Here is a 19570-nt window from a genome sequence, read left to right as displayed (position 1 = left end):
GGGTCGGGGGGGTGAGGCTGGGGGGGGGGGGGTCGGGGGTAATATAAACTAAGGAGCCGCTCAGGTTGTATCTCAGTCAATGAGGGGTTGGGATTGGTTTCCCTCCGGACTTCCGGTGTGGCGGACCCCGGTCGGCGGTGAGTGACCCGGAGGCGAAGTGGTTTGTTGACAACCCGAGAGCAACAGCGGCGGCGGCGGCAGGTGAGGGGAGAGAGAGAGGGGGGGGAGAGGGGGAGAGAGGAGAGGGGAGAGGGGGAGAAGAGAGAGGTGGGGGAGAGAGAGGGGGAGAGAGGAGGGGAGAGAGGGGGGGAGAGAAGAGAGGGGGAGAGGGAGGGGGGAGAGAGAAGAGGGGGGGGGGAGAGAGAGAGGGGAGAGAGAGAGAGAGAGAGGGGGGGGGAGAGGTGGGGGAGAAGGGGTGTGGGGGGAGAGAAGAAGAGGGAGGGAGGGAGAACGAAAGAAAGGAAGGAAAGAAAGAGAGAAAGGGGGCCGGGTCTGGTGTTTGGTGGTGGGGGGGACACGGGCCCTTCCCTCAGTCACTGGTGTCTGTTTATTTATAGGGTTTATATCGGGATCCGGAGCAGAGACGCTCTCAACACACACACACACACACACACAGTCCATGTCGACTCCAGTCACAGGCCATCTCCTGTCCTGACAGCCTTTTCCTCCTCTCCCTGTGTCTCCAGACAGTGAGTGTCTCCGTGGGGTGGGCGGTGTTTTTTTTGGTGGGAGGGGGTCAGCCGGGTGTCTTGACACATGTGGGAAACCCGGTGACGTGGTTAAGAGCCTCCAAACCAAGCTGAGAATTCCGCACGTCCCTCGTACACGTGGGAATTCCCGAGATAGATTGTTAGAATGGGACGCGCGCGCTCTCTCTCTCTCTCTCTCTCTCTCTCCCCCCTTCTCCCTGGTGAGCGGGTGGGTGGGTGGGTGGTTGGTACGACAGCCGAAAGAAATGTAATTCGTTGTTGTTGCGGTTGCGGACTGTTGACCAGCGCCGCGGGTCACTGCCCCGCGTGGAGGGCGCTATGTGAAATGCAAGTCGTTGCCGTTGTGGTTGAACCTGACCTCGTGTGATGTCCAGCAGGGAGCCCTGACCCGAAGCACCGACCGAGTGGAGAGTTCGAGTTGCGGACTGCTGACGAGAAGCAGTTGACCGCAAGCTCCTGCTTCTAGCTGACCCTGTTGGACAGACGGACATACAGATAGACGACCAAGGCAGGTTCACGAGGAAGACGCGTGCAAGCCAATTGCAAAACAGTTATTTGACGACCGGGGTTTTCCCGTCATCCAAGGGCGGCTGAATGATTTACAGAGTCCAGTGTGCAGGTGCTTTTCTACAGTGGGAATGAGTTAAAGTACAGGTCAAGTCAGCTGTGACGCTGTTTAGGTTTAAAACCTGGAGTCTTGTAGGATAGTGGTTAGTGCGCTCGCCTCACAGGCGAGAGGACCCGGGTTTGGACCCGGGCAGGTTAAAACCTGAAGCAAGTTTCTTTACTCCGCACCCAGCTGTTTACCTAGCAGTAAGTAGGTGGCCAGTCGATCGGTGGATCATTTTCTGGGAGTAATAATTTGCCCCCAATCCCTCTAAAAAATGTGGTCACTCAAACCGTGACTGTTTGTGGGACACTGCTGTGTGCAATTGGCTGCTGTGTTTCACCCACAGAATACACAGTCAATTTATTTTACAGTATAATCTGTGAAGCGCTTTGAGACGTCTCGAAGACGTGATAAGGCAAGCGCTATACCAAATGTAAGCATTATTATTATTTCATTTGATGAATCGGCAGAGTTCAGGGTTCCTGTGTGCATCTCACCAAAGCTCCTGTCTCTCCTGAATGTGTGACTCTGACCTCCGCAGTCTCTCGCCGCCCAGTCTCATTCTCTTCGTTGTGAATGTTGGGGGAATGGACATGGCGTCATACAGCCCAGAATCGCTGATGACTGTGTGCACTGAGTACTGCCTGCGTAACCTGGAGAGTACCCTGTGCTACCTGCAGGACAATGAGAGGCTTCGACTGCACCCCGACGTCTTTCTGCCGAGCGAAATCTGCGACCGGCTCGTCAACATGTGAGTTCAGGGGCTTTAGTTTTAGTTTCTTGGTCAGCCGGGTATCTGACACGTGCAAAAACCACCTTACCCGTTAGTACTTTGGCTTGTAGTGTTAACAGGAGTTGAGAGGAAAAGATCACTTCAAAGGTCAGAGACTATCAAAGTGCAACAGTTGTGCAACTGACAGCCTGACAGCCTAATTATTATTAGGTGTGTGGAGTAAGGAAACTTGCCCAAGGTTTCCCAGCAGGGCGAAACCTTGAGCAAGTTTCCTTACTCCACACGCCTAATAATAATAATCCCTCTGAAAAACAATAATAAATTGGTCACTTCAATCCATGACTGTTTGTGGGACACTGCTGTGCGCAATTGGCTGCCGCATTTCGCCCACAAATATACGGTCAATTCACTTTACTGTCTATTCTGTGAAGCGCTGTGAGACGTCGAGAAGACGTGAAAAGCGCTGTATGAAAAATGCAAGGATTATTATTATTATTATTATAATGGCCGCTGTGGCAATCGGTAGTATCAGTAGGGGGCGCCCTGATGGGTTTATGCTGCTCTTGAGATGTGAATGTCACAGTCCCTCCACCTCGCCCCCTCCCTCCCTTGACTCCTTCAAGGCCCGTCTGAAGATCTTCTTCGACTGTGTCTTCAGTCACCCTTCTATCCCCACCATCCCTGCCCTCCACCCCTCCTGATCCCCACCCCCAGCTCGGGTCCAAATCCCTGCCTGTCCAGCGCTTGGGACGTCCTCCTGACGTGAAAAGAGTTGCGTAAATGTTAGTTGTTGTTGTCAATCCATCATGGGTGCAAATTGTTAAAAGTCTACACTGAAGGTCCTGTGACTTGCTCTGGCTAACCACCGTCCACTGCGGTGTAACTGTGTCCTCCCAGGTACATGGAGCTGGTGAACACAGACCATGGCTTCGAGCCCCACGAGAGCTTCTTCAGCCTCTTCTCAGACCATCGCAGCACCCGGCTGATGCGGCTTCACCTGCGAGAAGACAGTGTCCAGGACCACGACCTGGAAGCACTTTCCAAACAGGTGTGAGAGTGGGGTCACATCTGGGCGCTTGGCTGTTTTTACATCAAGAGGTTAAATGGTGTTTCATTTAAACGCTCAGCGACCTGATCCGTGTCCCCGGCCCTGCCCGCCCCACCATCAGCGGTGGGACCTTCAGCCTTTCTGCCCCCACCCTCTGGAACTCTGGAAGTTCTCTCGCCTCACCCTCCCTCCCTTGACTCCTTCAATGTCCGTCTCAAGACCCTTTCTTTTCGACCGCGCCTTCGGTCACCCTCCTACCCCCAACCTTCCCTGCCGTCCATCCCTCCTGATCCCAACCCCCGGCTCAGGTGCAAATCTTTGACCGTCCAACGCCTTGGGACGTCCTTTCGACTTGAAATGGGCTGTAGGAGGGGAGGGGGGGGGGTCCAAGGTTTGGCTGCTGAGGGCCGGGTGCCCTATTTGAGAAACATCTGCAGGTCATATTTTTGCGTTTTCTTTTACAGAAATAATGACACAACATTTACGGTGTATGGAGGGGAGTGGGAGGGCTAGATGAAATGGAGGGAGGGGTGGGTGGGGAAAGGGGGAGTTGGGGGGTGTTGGACTGAAATGTAATTTGTTGTTGTTTTGATTTTTATATAACTCGAGCCGACGCAGGCACGATGGGCTGAATGGCCTCCTTCTGTGCTGTAATATTCTATGATTCCATGAACTGAACGGCACTTCTGTGGTGACTGTTAAATTAACAGGTTTGTGGTCTTATACTAATGTAATTTGTTGTTGTTGCTGTCCTCCAGGACTTGGTAGAATTGCGTCTGGTGAACTGCGAGAAGCTCTCGGCCAAGAGTCTGCAGACGTTGAGTAACTTCCGCAGCTCCCTGGTCTCCCTCAGCCTCTTCGGCTGCAAGAACATCTTTTACGAGGAGGAGAGTCCTGGGGGCTGTGAGGGCGACGACGAGCGTCTGGTGAACCCAACCCGCCAGGTGCTGGTCAAGGACTTCACCTTCAGCGGCTTCCAGAAGCTCTGCTTCCTGAATCTTGGACAACTGACCGACGGCGTGAACGTGGAGACCCTCCTGCGCCCGCTCGCCTCCCTCACCTCCCTCGATCTCTCCGGGATCCAGCTGAACGACGTGCAGTTTCTGCTGCAGTGGCAGGAGCGACTCGGCTCCCTGGTGCTCTACAACATGGACCTATCCGAGGAGCACCTCTGGGTCATCATGCAACTCTCTAACCTCAGGTAACGAAGGAACATAGGAACAGGAGGCCATTCAACCCCTCGAGCCTGCTCTGCCATTTCTATTCAATCATGGCTGGAACTCTCTCCATCAATCCCTCCGCCTTGCCCTCTCCCTCCCCATCTTAAATCCCGCCTGAAGACCTTTCTTTTTGATTGTGCTTTTGGTCACCTCCCCTCTTCCCTCTCCCCCTGGCTTGTTGTCAGACTCACACTCCGGGATGCTACCCAGCGTGAAGGGCGCTATATAAATGCAAGTTGTTATATGGTTGATCTGTACCTCAACTCCAATTACTCGCCCTTGCCCTATATCCCTTGATACCCTGACCTAACAAATATCTATCCACCTCAGTCTTAAAAATATGAATGGATCCGACATCCACAGCCTTTTGGAGGAGAGAGTTCCAAATTTCCACTACCCTTTGAGGGAAAAAATGCCTCTTGATTTCACTCCTAAATGGCTTAGCTCTAAGTTTAAGATGATGCCCCCTTGTTCTGGATTCCCCCACCAGAGGCAATAGTTTTTCTGTAGCCACCCAATCGAATCCCTTTATTATTTTAAAAGCCTCAATTAGATCACGCTTCAGCCTTCTAAACTCAAAGGTAGTTTAGGTAAGGGCTTGGCTTGGAGCTTGGGCTCCAGCTGTAACAGTCTGGTCAGAAAAGTAGAGATTGTTGGGGCCAATTTCTGGTCAACACTAACTAGAGCTACTCAGTTTGGAGAAAGGCTACTATAGATATTAATTATCCTTCATACACAAAAGTAGATCCCTGGGAGTGCTTGCGAGAGGAATCTAATCAGGTGTAGAGCAGGATGATGATAATGATAATAATCTGTGCATTTGATATCACGCCCTATCACATCGTTGAGACATCTCAAAAGTGCTTCACAGAATATATTGTAAAATGGATTGACTGTATTTTGTGCCTGAAACGCAGCAGCCAATTGAGTGACCAATTTATTATTATTATTTTGAAGGAATTGTATATTTACTATCTATTTTTTGAAGGAATATTATATTTATTATTCTGCGCAATAATCCATCAGGTTGGGTGTAGTTTGAGTGTCGAGCTTTGGGGTTGGAGTGTGGATATTTGGTGTTGATATGTAAGTTGAGGGTTGGGGGAGTTGGTGTTGTGTTTGATGTAATATTTATGCAGGAGAGATTTAGAAGCACCAAAATGAAGCTCGCTGCGGTCTCCAGCTCTTAGGCTGCAGTGACTTTGCTCTTCTCCGCAGACACTTGGACATTTCCCGGGATCGGGCCTCGAGTTTCTACAAATTCAAGCTCACCAGGAAAGTGTTCACCGCCTTCGTACAAAACCTGAAAAACCTCCTCTCGTTGGACATCTCGGGGCAACTGATGCTCGATAATTGTGCCGTCTCCAATCATGACGAAGCCCTGGGGCCAGGAAGGTGAGGGGCAGTGGGTGTGTTCTGGGCGAGGGGTGTGTTCTGGGCGAGGGGTGTGTGCTGGGGGGGATGGGTGTGTGCTGGGGGGGATGGGTGTGTGCTGGGGGGATGGGTGTGTGCTGGGGGGGTGGGTGTGTGCTGGGGGGGGGGTGGGTGTGTGCTGGGGGGGGGGTGGGTGTGTGCTGGGGGGGGTGGGTGTGTGCTGGGGGGGGGTGGGTGTGTGCTGGGATGGGGGGGGCGTCGGTAGTATGCGCTGGGGACAAGGGCAGTGTGACGTTCCAGTGGTCAGATCTGCTACACTCACTGTCCATCGAGGTTCATGAATAATGGCCCTTTGGGCAACGTACCAAAAGGCCCCCATGGAACTGTCGCTCGGTAGATAAGAAAGAAATCAAATGCTGCCCACAAAGGAGCAGAACAGACCTGAGGTATGTTGCAAGTTTGATGTGAGCTGTTTAATGCACATCAAATACACATTTAATATACATTGCCTTCTGTACATTGGCCATCAGGGCTGTCCACAAAGTCCTGTTACCTTCCCTCACCCTCCCACCCCTGCACTGACAACAACTGAAACATGTGGAAAAATGATGATGATTGTATTTAGAAGTTACTTAATTGTGTTCAGTTCAAGCATTTAGCTGTATTTAGACCGTCCAGAGGTTCGATGTGTGTAACTGTGAACACCGTCATTTTCATGGAAAATAATGATCCATCTCCATGTTTGGTGTGACATCTTCCGTAACATGGATGGATGGAGCGAGGAGGCAAAATACATCTCTGACAGCTTGTTTCAACTCCTCTGTAGTCTTGTATCGCTGTTTTGTAACAGAAGGGTAACATGACTTTGTGTACAGACACCTTGTACATTGCTGAATGTCTTTTCTGCTTTCTGCTAGTAACGAACCACAGAAAAGCAGCATTGAACCGTTCCGAACACTGAAGCGATCCTTTCAGTTCCTGGGGCTGTTTGACACCACACTGTGTAACCTAACTCACATCCCTGCTTATAAGGTGAGTCAGGCTGCCTGCCAGCCACTCAGTCAATCACAGGGAGATCAGGCTGGCTTCAACATTCATCAGGAACCCGATTGTTAGTCGACTGGTAATAATCCCTTCAAAAAAAAAATAATAATAATTTGGTCACTCAAGCCAAGACTGTTTGTGAGACACTGCTGTGTGCAATTGGCTGCCCACAAAATACACAGTCAAACCGCTTTACAGTATATTCTGTGAAGCACTTTGAGACGTCTCGAAGACGTGATAAGGCGCTATATCAAATGCCAAGATTATTGTTATTACTATTATCGAGATGCCTTTGCACCTTTTGTTGCTTCTCCAAATATGCTTTGAATAAGGTGGCTGCCTGGTGACTCAGTGGCTTAGACACTGGCCTTTGGGACCAGAGTTTACCTGCAGCCCAGACCGAGAAAGAAAGTTTCCTCTTTCTAAGGGGCTAAGAAAGGAGTATCAGTTCGAGCCCCAAGTGAGGACTCGGAATCACACAGTCTAAGATGACGCTCCAATGCAGTGCTGGGGGGGCGTATGTTGCATTGTTGGAGGTGCCGTCCTTCGGATGAGACGTTAAACCGATGTCCCATCTGCTTGTTTAGGTGGTTGTGTGTGTTAGTGTGGATCATCACTTCATCTCCCTTAACTCCTCAATCCCTCTCCCCACCACCACCCAACCCACCTCCATCTCATACCGCCCCAGGAAAAAAAATCTCCCCGCCTTCCCTTTTGGCTGCCTTGGAGTCATCTGAATTCCTTCCCCTCTGGGCATCCTCCCGCACTGACCTATCTTCTGGACCCTTCTCTACTCTCTAACTCCAACCTCCCCTTCCTCTCCAAGGTCCTGGAACCACTTGTTGCTTTTCGCTCCTTCATCTCCCGCCACTCCCTCCTCGAACCCCTCCAATCGGGCTTCCGTGCCACCCACAGCACAGAAGTAACAAAGGTCATTCTGTCCATCAGCGACAAGGGCTCCCTCTGCCTCCTCGTCCTCCTTACCTCTCTGCTACTTTTGACACAGTCGACTACTCGTCCTCATCCACCATCTCTCCTCTCACCTCAACCTCCACTGCACTGTCCTTGATTGGTTCAGATCGTACCTCTCACACCGCCTGCACTTCATCTCCTCAAGTGGCTTCTCCTCTAGCCCCCAGACCGTCTCATGTGGCATTCCTCAGGGCTCTGTCCTTGGTCCTCTCTTCTTCAACACCTATATGTTTCCCCTTGGTGACAACATCCGCAAACATAGGGTCAACTTCCACATGTATGTGGATGACACCCAAGTCTACCTCTCTGCCTCCACCCTTGACTCCAGGACCACTGCTGTCCTGACAGAATATCTGTCAGACATCAACAACAACAACAACAAGATTGCATTTATAGAGCGCCTTTCATGTCGGGAGGACGTCCCAAGGCGCTGGACAGTTGGGTCGGGACCCGAGCATTGGGGGGGAAATGGTCAAGGGGAGGGAAGGGAGGGAGCAAGGAGGGGGTTGAGAGTTGAGAGGGGGGGTAAAGGCACGGTTGAAGAAAAAGGTTTTGAGACCAGCCTTGAAGGAGGAAAGGGAGGAAGCAAGGCGAAGGCACTGGGGGATGGCGTTCCACAGCCTAGGGGCTGAGAGGCTGAAGGCCTGGCCACGGATGTTAGGGCGGGGGATGTGGAGCAGACCAGAGCCAGAGGAACGGAGGGTACGGGCAGGTAAGTAGGGGGATAGTAGGTCGGAGACGTAGGAGAGAGCAAGGCCGTGAATGGCCTTGTAGGTGAGGATGAGGATCTTGAATTCGATCCTCTGTGGGATGGGGAGCCAGTGGAGGTGAGCGAGTCCTGGATGAGAGCTAACTTTCTTCAGTTGAACGTCACCATCCATGGTTGCACACTCCACCTTGCTAAGCCAGTCCAGAACCTTGGGGTCTTGTTTGACCCTCAACTATCCTTTCTACCCCGTATCCACGCCATGACCCCGCTCTGCCTTCCCCCAACTCCGCAAAGTCACCCGGCTCCGTCTCACACCACAGGCCACTGAAACCCTCATACCCACCTTCATTACATCGAGGCTTGACTGCAAACTCACTGCTTGTCGGCCTCCCCAACTCCTCCCTCCACAGGTTGCAGATCATCCAGAACTCTGCAGCCCGTGTCCTCTCCCGCACTGGGCTCCACGACCCTACCAACCTCATCCTTGCCCAACTCCACTGGCTTCCCATCACAAAGAGGATACAGTTCAAGATCCTGGTCCTCACCTTCAAAACCCTCCACGGTCTTGCTCCCTCCAACCTCCTAAGCCCCTACCATCCTGTCTGCTTAGCGGGCTTTGGCCTGCTTCACGTCCCCCGCCTTGCACGCTCACTGTCGGTGGGTGGGCCTTCCGCCACTCTGCGCCAACCCTCTGGAACTCCATTCCGCAGTCCCTCCGTCTCGCCCCCTCCCTCACCACCTTCAAGACTGACCTCAAGACCCTCCTCTTCGACCGTGCTTTCGATCTCCCTGCTTCCCCCCACCCCGATCCTCCTGCCTTCCACCCTCCCCCACCCCGACCCTCAGCTCAGGTCCAAAACTGTCTGTCCACCGCCTTGGGACATCCTCCCGACATGAACGGCACTATATGAATATCATTTTGTTGTTGTTGTAGTGTATGTGTTATTGAGTTGGCATTGGATGTTCCATTTCCCAGCACCAACATCCTTGACCTGGATGAGGACAGAATGTCTGGCAAAGCAGAAGGGAAGTTTGTTTGTGGTGACGTGGGCCGGTTGTGCTGCTGTTTGCACAGACACGAGAATGACTGCAAGGTCACACCGGGCAATTTTTTTTATCCAAAGGAATCTGGTCCCCATCTGGGTCCTTGCGGGGGATGCTGCAGCTTTCAGCCGCTGTTCACAGGTAGTTTTAGGGCTTTTTGTCAGCTGTTAAGTGTAGTGACTGTGTGCGTTTTGTTGGCAAACTTGACCAGACAAGGCGAACCTTGACTTGAGAGATTAGATATTCTCCCCCACCCCCACACAAAAAGACACTTCACCTGGAATTACTAAACCACAGCTTATGGTAGGACTGAGAATTATATATTATTCTCATATATATTATATATGATAATAATAATTATATATTATTATATGTAAATACTTATGGTAGAGTCCCAAGGTCGGGTGAAAAATCCCTGAATGTCCAGCGCCTTGGCACGTCCTCCTGATGTGAAAGGCGCTGTGTAAATGTAAATGCAAGTTGTTGTTGTTGATGACCCCCCCCCCCATTCCCTGTGTTGTGCTCTCGTTTCCAGGTAACCGGCGAAGCGAACGAAGATCAGATCTTGAACGCGATCGAAGCTTACACGGAATTTCGGCCCGAGATCGCCTCCCGCGCCATCAACCACCTCTTTGACATCGCGCGGATAGACCAGTGCGAGCAACCGCTGCGGGCTTTACAGGTGAGAGTCAGAGGACAGAGGGAGGGAGCAACTATTTATCTTTCGTTCCAGGATTCTACAGTAAGGCTGTGAAGTTTAAGCCTCATATCAGGACCTCGAGTTCACAGCTGACATTCCAGTGCGGTACTGGGGAAAGCACTCCATTGTTGCAGATGAAATGTTGCACCAAGGACCCATCTACGTTAAACCTTAACGATCCTGTGACACGATTAGAAACAAAAACAGCAACAACAAATGACATTTACACAGCAGCCTTTCACGTCAGGAGGGACGTCCTAAGGCGCTGAACAGTCTAGGATTTGGACCCGAGCTGGGGGTTGGGATCAGGAGGGTTGGCAGGCAAGGGATGGTGGGGGTAGGAGGGTGACCGAAGGCGCGGTCGAAGAGTAAGGTCTTGAGACGGGCCTTGAAGGAGGCGAGGGAGGTGGGGGGTGCAAGGCGAAGGGACTGTGGGATGGAATTCCAAAGGGTGGGGCAGAGAGGCTGAGGGCCCAATCGCTGATGGTGGGCCGAGCCGGGAGGGGGATGTGGAGCAGACCGAAGTCCGCTGAGCGGAGAGAATGGACAGGTTGGTATGGAGTTAGCAGGTCACAGAGGTATAAAATAGAAATTTATAAAGTGAACATATCGATGAATTGCTGGCATGGAGCTCCTGCCCGAGGCCCGCAGTCAGGCTGAATCAATTGGACACTGTTGCCTCTCCTTCTTGCAATGCCTTTTCCACATTCCTGCACACCTTGTACTCTGCACTTTTCCTGTAAACATTTCCAACAGATCCACAGGTCATTGTCCAAATAACTCAACAACATTGACATTCGTTATGATTTTTGGGGTTTTTAACCTGCAAACCAAGGTTATGTGCACCAGCAATGAACAGCCCCAAAGTCTGTGTCCCGCACAGGCACACTCCATCCCTTAGAGTCCGGTAGTGTAGTGGTTAGCACGCGCGCCTCTCAAGCAGGGTTCGATTTCTGAGTGAGGCGAATCCTTAGGCAAGTTTTCTTTTCTCCACGTGCCTCTGTTTTCTTTGCACTAATGTAGGAACCCGGATGTTAGTCCATCAGCAGATCGCTTTCCGGGAGTAATAATCCCTCCACAAAACAAATGCGGTCACTCAATCCACAACTGTTTGTGGGACGCTGCTGTGCGCAATTGGCTGCCGCATTTTGCCCACCAAACACAGAGTCGATTCAGTTTATAATATATTCTGTGAAGCGCTGAGAGACATCTCAAAGATGTGATGAGGCACTATATCAAATGCAAGGATTATTCTTGTTAGCCAGAGTGAAAATAAATTTGTGCTAACTTCGGGCGAGGAGGGAAAAATAATAATAATAAATAATAATAATAATCCTTGCATTTGATATGGAGCCTTATCACGCCATTGAGACGTCTCAAAGGATATACTGTGAAGTGAATTACAATACACGGTGTTTTAAGGAAAAATAAATGGTGTGCCTGGTGCTGCCTCCCTGTGCTGTAGCTGGTGATCGCCGCTCTGCGGTGCCACAAGTACGACAAGAGTATCCAGGTGACGGCCAGCGCGGCTCTCTTCTACCTGACCGGCTCCGACTACCGGCCCGAGCAGAGCACCAAGCTGCGGCGACAGGTCATTCAGGTGGTGCTCAATGGGATGGAATCGTACCAGGAAGTGACGGTGAGTGGCTGATGGGAGGTGGGTTGGTGGGGACGGGGGGTGGTTGGTTTAGTGGGGCGGGAAGGACGGGGCCACCCACGTTACATGGAGTCCCGTAGTGTAGTGGTTAGTACCCTCGACTCGCAAGTTCGATCCCCGGGCAGGGTAAAACCTTAGGCGAGTTTCCTTACTTCACACACACACACACACACGCGCGCTCCTCTGTTTACCTGGCAGTAATTAGGAACCTGGTTGTTAGGCGATTGGCGGATCGCTTTGCGGGGTAATAATCCCTCAAATAAATAAGTCAGCCAATCCACGACTGTTTGTGCGTAATTGACTGCCGCGTTTTGCTCACAAAATGTAGTCAATCCACTTCACAATGTATCGCGACGTCTCGGCGTATGTGATAAGGCGCTACGTCACATGCAAGGATTATTATTACTATCAGTAGTATAACCCGATCTCTCCTGACCACCCCCCCTCTCTCTCTCTCTCTCTCTCTCTGTGTGTGCGCGCTGCAGGTACAGAGGAACTGCTGTCTGACGCTGTGTAACTTCAGCATTCCCGAGGAGCTGGAGTTCCAGTATCGCAGAGTCAACGAGCTGCTCCTGAGCATCCTGAACCAGCCGCGGCCGGACGAGTCCATCCAGCGCATCGCCGTGCACCTGTGCAACGCCCTGGTCTGTCAGGTGGACAACGATCATAAGGAGGCCGTCGGGAAGATGGGCTTTGTTACGGTATGTGTGTGGTTTTTCCCCCCGCCCCCCCCCACTCTCTCCTCCCACCCTCCCCCGGGGTCTGGCAAAATGTTCTGCTTATTAAATGTGCTCCACCCCTGGGAGCGTTCTCTCCAACATTGTGTGTGTGTCTGTCTGTCTGTGTGTGTGTGTGTTGGGGGTGTGTGTGTGTTGGTGTGTGTTGGGGGGTGTGTGTGTGTTGGTGTGTGTGTGGGTGGGGTGTTGGAGGGGGTGTGGTGTGTCTGTGTGTGTGTGTGGGATGTGTGTGGCATCTCATGGGTCCATCCTGCTTTAAGAGTGTCTTGTTTTCCAGACGATGTTGAAGCTGATTCAGAAGAAACTGGCAGACAAAGTGGTAAGTGTTCACTCCTTCACCTCCACCTCTACCTTAAGTCCTGCAGCGCGAGCGAGGCTTTACCTAACGAGGCTTTTGTGTGTCCCGACAGTGTGACCAGGTGATGGAGTTCTCGTGGAGCGCTCTGTGGAACATCACGGATGAGACCCCGGATAACTGTGAGATGTTCCTGAATTGTAACGGGATGAAGCTGTTCCTCGACTGCCTGAACGTGAGACTCGCTAACACATTTACTAAACAGTCAGAGTCGTGTGAGAACAACTACATGCTTTCATTCTAGGTTTATTCTTAGTGATTTAACAGCACCCCCACTCCACTTGCTCCTCACTCTCCCCCCCTCCCCCTCTCACCCTCCCTCTCCTCTCCCTCCCTCCCTCCCTCTCTTGTGCTCTCTCTCGATTACTCTCTCACTCCCCCTCTCTCTCTTATTCTCTATTACTCCCTCTCTTTCTCTCTCTCTCTCACTCTCTCCCTCTCTCTCTCTCATATGCCCACCCTCTGTCTCACTCTCTCTCACATTCACTCTGAATATCCTGATTTTTTTTTTCCTTCCAGGAATTCCAGGGGAAGCAGGAATTACATCGGAATATGCTGGGGCTGCTGGGAAACGTCGCCGAGGTCCGACAGCTGAGGCCGCACCTCATGACCACACAGTTCATCAGCGTCTTCAGGTCAGTGCATCTCCTGTACAGCGACGGAGCACATAACGGAGACAGTGTCCTCACTCCAGGCGAGTGGGAACTGAGTCTGGGATCACGTATGTGCTCAAGTGACACTTCGTCTCTACAGTGGAGTCCTGTAGCTCAGCAGTTAGAGCGCTCGCCTCACAAGCGAGAGGACCCCTAGGTTTGATTCCCAGGCAGGGTAAGACTTTAGGCAAGTTTCCTTACTCCACACACACACATACGTCTCCGTTTACCTGGCAGTAATAATCCTTAATAATAATCCTTGCATTTGATATAGCGCTTTTCACGTCGGGAGGACGTCCCAAAGCGCTTCACAGAATATACTGTAAAGTGAATTGACTGTATATTTGTGGGCGAACGCGGCAGCCAATTGCGCACAGCAATGTCCCACAAACAGTCGTAGATTGAAAATGACCAATTTATTATTGTTTTGGGTTTTTTTGGAGGGATTATTATTAGGCTCTGTGTGGAGTAAGGAAACTTGCCCAAGGTTTCGCCCTGACCTGCCTGGAATTGAACTCAGGTCTCTCGCTTGCAAAGCGAGTGCTCTAACCACTGAGCTACAGGACTCCACAAGTAGGAACCCAGGCTGTTAGTCGATTAGCAGATGTAATGATCCTCCAAAATAAAAAAATGCAGTCACTCAATCCATCAGTGTTTGTGAGACACTGCTGTGTGCAATTGGCTGCCAAGTTTGGCTCACAAAACACACAGTCACTGCATTTTGCCGTATATTCCGTGAAGCGCTCTGATGCATCTCGACAACGTGATAAGGCGTCACATCAAATGCAAAGATTATTATCGTTACCATCATCAGTTTGGTGACTCCACTGTCCCTTACAGTCGCCTCCTAGAAAGTGATGCCGATGGGATTGAGGTGTCGTACAACGCGTGCGGCGTCCTGTCTCACATCATCTTTGACGGGGACGAGGCCTGGGCTATCGCCGAGCCCCGGAGAGAGACGGTGATGGACCGGATGTGGCAAGCCATCTCCAGCTGGGATGAAAAATCCAGGCGGAACATCAACTACAGGTAGGGTAAGGGTGTGTTGCTGCTATACTTCCAGTGACCAAGGACATGGCCCCACCTTGCCCTGAGCCTGTTTGATCGGTCTAACAGGAGCTTGACACCGTACGCTTTGTGTGCACACATGACGGTACTTTGTACGTATCGGCTGCTGCTGACGACAGCTGACAATGGCCCAACCGAAACGCTTCGAGAGGCAACGGTGTAAAACACAAGGACTATTATAATAATTATTATGGTTCTACTCAAAGCTGGGAGGTTCTATGGGGTGTCCACCAAGTCCTGTTACCCCTCTGTTACAAAACAAGACAACGGAGGAGCAGAAACAATCTGTCGGAGATGCATTTCGCCTCCGCACTCACTCACTCACTCCATCCATCCATGTTACCGAAGATGTGGACAACGAACATGGCGAAGGATCATTAACTGCCATGAAAATGATGGCGCTCACACACACACTCTCACACTCACACACACTGATCCTCTGGACAGTCTAATACAGTTAAGCACTTGTACTGAATACAGTGAAATAACTTCTAAACACAATTTATCATCATCTTCCACATGTTTCAGTTGTTGGTCGGTGCGCTGTAAGGGGGAAAAAAAAACATGAAGGGGTTACAGGACTTTGTGGACACCCTGTACAGATGGGGAATGTTATTTTAGATGCACTCTCGCTGTGTCAAATTATTATTATTTATTATAATTATTTATTATTATTATTTGCAGGTCTTTTGAGCCAATCCTACGCCTTCTCCCTCAGCGAATTGCTCCCGTTAGCCAGCACTGGGCAACCTGGGCTCTCTTCAATCTCACCTCTGTCTATCGTAAGTATTGACTTATTGTAAATGTCAGACTATTAGGTGGAACTTTTCTTTAAGGGCCAGTCAGTGTTTTTTTTTTTGGTCAACCAGATGTCTTAACATATGCGGAAACCCATCACCATGCTTAAGAGTCTCCAAACCCAATTGAGAATTCCAGACATCCCACCAACACATGGAAATCCCAGAGATGATTATTGAAATGGAATGCACACTCTCTCTCTCTCTCCCTCTCTGAAGGGATGCATCCTGCTTACCTGATTCCAGAAAGCATTAGGTGCAGGTTGGCAAGAGCCAAGGCTTGTGGGAGCTAGAGTGTGCGTTGGGTAAACTGCTGGAGTTCCATGTCCAAAGCTACATACCAGCCTTACTCAGCACCAGCTGCTTAATCCAGGTCCTCATGTGAGAGGGTCCTTGGCAAATAGACATGCCCGCTGTGAAGGGTGCTCAGCGACGGGTCAGTGTAGGCCGGAGCCCTCCCTCCCTGGAGCCACTTCCCGTGTTTGCTACATTAATCCACCTCACTGCTTCAGCTCGGATCCATAAAGGAGGACTGTTTGCACCCAACGAGTGCTCTTTGCCCTTTTGTCAGCGCTGTCCTAAATTGATAACAAAACAATAATCCTTGCATTTGATACAGCACTTTATCACGTTGTCGAGACGTCTCAAAGCGCTTCACGGAATACACTGTAGCTCAGTGGTTAGAGCACTCGCCTTGCAAGCGAGACACCTGGGTTCAATTTCAGGCAGGTCAGGGCGAAACCTTAGGCAAGTTTCCTTACTCCACACACCTAATAATAATCCCTCCAAAACAAAGCAATAATAAATTGGTCATTTTCAATCCATAACTGTTTGTGGGACGCTGCTGTGCGCAATTGGCTGCTGCGTTTCGTCCACAAATATACGGTTAATTCACTTTACAGCTTATTCTGTGAAGCACTTTGAGACGTCGAGAAGACATGAAAAGCGCTATATCAAATCCAAGGATTATTATTAAATTGAATTGACTGTATATTTTGTGGGTGAAACTCGGCAGCCAGTTGCGCACAGTAGCGTCCCACAAACAGTCGTGGATTGAAGCGACCAATTTATTATTATTATTATTATTTTTGTTGACCTCAACCCCCGAGGTACAGGTTCCCCAGTGGGTGGGTGTTTGCTAAGTTTGTCTCGCTTTACCCTGTGTGAGAGCTGACATCTGTTTTGCTTCTGCAGCTGATAAATACTGTCCGTTGCTTATAAAAGAAAACGGGATTGAGCTGCTGAAAGGGGTGATCGACAGCGAGGAGGCCAGGTCAGAGACCAAAGCCATGGCCAGGTACGTGATCGCCTTCCTCTTCCTGTGCTGCTCCCTGCTCCAGGGCTTTGGATTTCACGTTGTGTTTACGCACAAAGCATTAGTTAGCCCCCTCTCCCGTGAAAATGGTTATCATGATACAGCTGCTTCTGTTAAGCTAACACTGTTAAAAGTCCGCTAGATGTTCTAGGGTTCAGCTGGTTTGTACAGCCAGTAGCTGAGTCAGACAGAGCAGGCAGCTCCCTGGTACCTTTGGTCACCCTCCTACCCCTAATCTCCCCGCCCTCCACCCCTCTTGATCCCAACCACCAGCTCGGGTGTTGATCCCTGAATGTAATTTGTTGTTGGTCCAAAGCCTCGCTACTGCCCTAAATTACTGACATCTTTCGTGGCTTCAATCAGTCAACAAAATAGTAATATTAATAATAACTCTTGCATTTGATACAACGCCTTAAGTCGTTTAGAGGTCTCAAAGCCCTTTACAGGATATATTGTAAAGTGACTTGATTGTGTGTTTCGTGGGCGAAACGCGGCAGCTAATTGCGCACAGCAATTTCCCACAAGCAGTCTTGGATTGAATGACCAATATTTTTTTGGAAGGCATTATTACCCCTGGCAAGCGATCCACCGATCGACTAACAACCGGGTTCCTAATTACTGCTAGATAAACAGAAGCGTGTGGAGGAAGCAAACTTACCTAAGGTTTTGCCTTGCCCGGGAATTGAACCCGGGGCTTCTGGCTTGCGAGGCGAGCGCTCTCACCACCACTCTACGGGACTCCACAAAATTAACCAGATTCTGTGCTCCTGAGCACTCGCAGAAGGCGACTGTGTCACTGTGCTGGCCTCACCAAGAACAGGGGTGCTCTGGCTAACAATAAGTGAACGAGCTTTGATTCCCCTCCGGCTCCAGAAGAGTGTTAATCTTTCATTTTGTTTTGTTGCATTCATTTATCAGGAAAGTGTTCAGTTTCTGTGAGGATTACAAAGATCGAATGGACACGTCCAGATAAAGGCTGAGACTGTTTGCTGACCTCTGCTTCCCATCTCCCGTGGCATCTGTGTAAATACCAAGGATCCTTTCCGTACTGCCTCACAGCAATGCGTCATAGGAAGGAGCCTCTGTGTGTGACACTGTTATTTGATGGCACGCAGGGGAAACATTCGATGTTGCACAAGAAAATGTTAATTCGTATAATTTTTTTTATGACTGGGAGGTTTAATGTTCTCTCTCTCTCTCTCTCCTTGGTGTCTCTTTCACTCTCTCTACCCTCCTCCTTGTGTGTATGTGTGTTTCTCTCTCTCTCTCTTACTTTACCCTGCTTACTGACTCTCTCTCTCTTTCACACGCGCACACCCACAAACATGTCCTTCTCTAGCTTTCTTTCTCTCTCACTCACTTTCTCTTACTTTCTGTTTCTCTGTGGGTTTCTCCCCGTCTCTCTCTCTCTCTCTTTCTCTCTCTCTCTCTCTCTCTCTGTCTCTTGTATAAAACGTGCTTCCATGGTTTGTCTCTTAACTGGGATGTACCAGTTACTCAATACAAACGGTTATAAACTTCCAAACAAAAAAACTCCACAGAGGAATGTCTTAAACTGAGCAACTGATCCCATCCGACTGTGGTTTCACTCACCGATCTGGCGCTGGGAAGGGGGTGAGGTGAGGGGGTGAGAGGGGGAAAGAGAAAGAGAGACCGTCTGAATATGTCTGCTCCCTCCTCAGGCATTGCTCTGGAGCACAGGTGTCTGCCGCGTGTCTCACTACACCTGTCATGTCTGCAAGCTGCCGGCTGCTGGAGAGAGACAGAAATGCCCGTCTCCTTGTCACAGGGTCTTGTGCGAACTCGAGGGTCAGCTTCGCAAGCACCGTGAAGCTTGGCAAGCGCCTCAGCTGCGCTCCCAACGTGTCGGTGCCACTAATTCAGTGCTGGAAGGAGCCAGTGGATAGTGTTGGATGGATGAGGGGCGTGTATGTGTGCGTGTGGGCCTGAGGGGATGTGCGTTCCCCTGGTACGGAGCCAGATCACACTGCACAAATGTAGTTGCCTGCACACCCAGCAGTTAGACAGACAGCCCTGGTGTTCAGCAGAGTTTCCAACAGATCCTCCCCATGTCAGAGCTGACGAACCTGCAGAGAGGGGTTGAGAGGCTGCCTGTGCGTCTCCTAACGAGAAACGTTGTTTAATCACTGCTGCCGGCAAAGACGGCCTCCGCAACACAACACAACTAACTGGAGGCCTCGGTCGGCAGTGTGGCTATTGTATCATGTCAGTCGTGAGCACTTTTCCGTGTTAAATTTTTTTGTTTGAGTTGATTGATTGTATTTTATCTTGGTTTCGAAGGTGCATGTGAGACTTGAATGAAGGGGGGAAATAATGATTTTACTGTAGATACACATAGGGCATAAGAGTTCAGCCCTCCCCATATGAAATGACCCAAACACACACACACACACACACACACACGCCAGATACACAGGCACGTGAATAAAAACACAAGTACACAACACACACAGACACATACACACACATAACAAACTCAGACTCTTGAAAACTATTCCGTGCTCGTATTTGATGTATGATTTTTGAAAACCTTTGTTTGTAGTTCTACATTTGTTAAAGGGATGTTGGAAATGTTACTGTCTCCTGTTTTGTGCTCGTGTGCTGTTTTGTGGGGACGGAATACAAGATTGGGTTAACTCACTCCTCCCTCCCGCTGTCAAGTGTCTCCAAGCTACTTTTTCCTGACCATGCAACGAGTCTTGACAAAGCGTCCGCCAGAACAGACCTCAAACCTTTGGATGAGACATTAAACCAATGTCCTGTCTGCCTGTTCAGGTGGACGCTAAAGATCCCGTGGCACTAT

The 19570-nt window shown here is 50.4% G+C and overlaps 1 protein-coding gene across 6 annotated transcripts; it reads left to right on the top strand.

Annotated features, from left to right (window-relative positions):
- The first annotated feature begins 25 nt into the window (after positions 1 to 25).
- On the top strand, positions 26 to 19408 carry zer1 (zyg-11 related, cell cycle regulator). 6 transcript variants are annotated; one of them, XM_042337592.1, is made up of 18 exons: positions 26 to 201; positions 558 to 689; positions 1085 to 1523; positions 1862 to 2071; positions 2951 to 3101; positions 3860 to 4302; positions 5540 to 5716; positions 6613 to 6727; positions 10000 to 10146; positions 11630 to 11803; positions 12307 to 12522; positions 12836 to 12877; positions 12969 to 13088; positions 13433 to 13548; positions 14407 to 14595; positions 15319 to 15416; positions 16626 to 16728; positions 17665 to 19408. In XM_042337592.1, exons 4-18 carry the CDS (start codon positions 1908 to 1910, stop codon positions 17717 to 17719), a joined length of 2310 nt encoding a protein of 769 aa, XP_042193526.1. In that variant the 5' UTR covers positions 26 to 201; positions 558 to 689; positions 1085 to 1523; positions 1862 to 1907; the 3' UTR covers positions 17720 to 19408. The 6 variants fall into 6 exon arrangements, with proteins under 6 accessions (XP_042193526.1, XP_042193527.1, XP_042193525.1 ...); XM_042337593.1 differs by lacking the exon at positions 558 to 689; XM_042337591.1 differs by lacking the exon at positions 26 to 201 and having other exon boundaries at positions 486 to 689; positions 1088 to 1523.
- Positions 19409 to 19570: the final 162 nt, after the last annotated feature.

Source organism: Callorhinchus milii, unplaced genomic scaffold (genome assembly GCF_018977255.1).
Source record: "Callorhinchus milii isolate IMCB2004 unplaced genomic scaffold, IMCB_Cmil_1.0 Scaffold8, whole genome shotgun sequence".
Taxonomy (NCBI): Eukaryota; Metazoa; Chordata; class Chondrichthyes; order Chimaeriformes; family Callorhinchidae; genus Callorhinchus; species Callorhinchus milii.
Note: the sequence above shows the minus strand (reverse complement) of the source record. Positions and strands in the feature narration are given on the sequence as shown.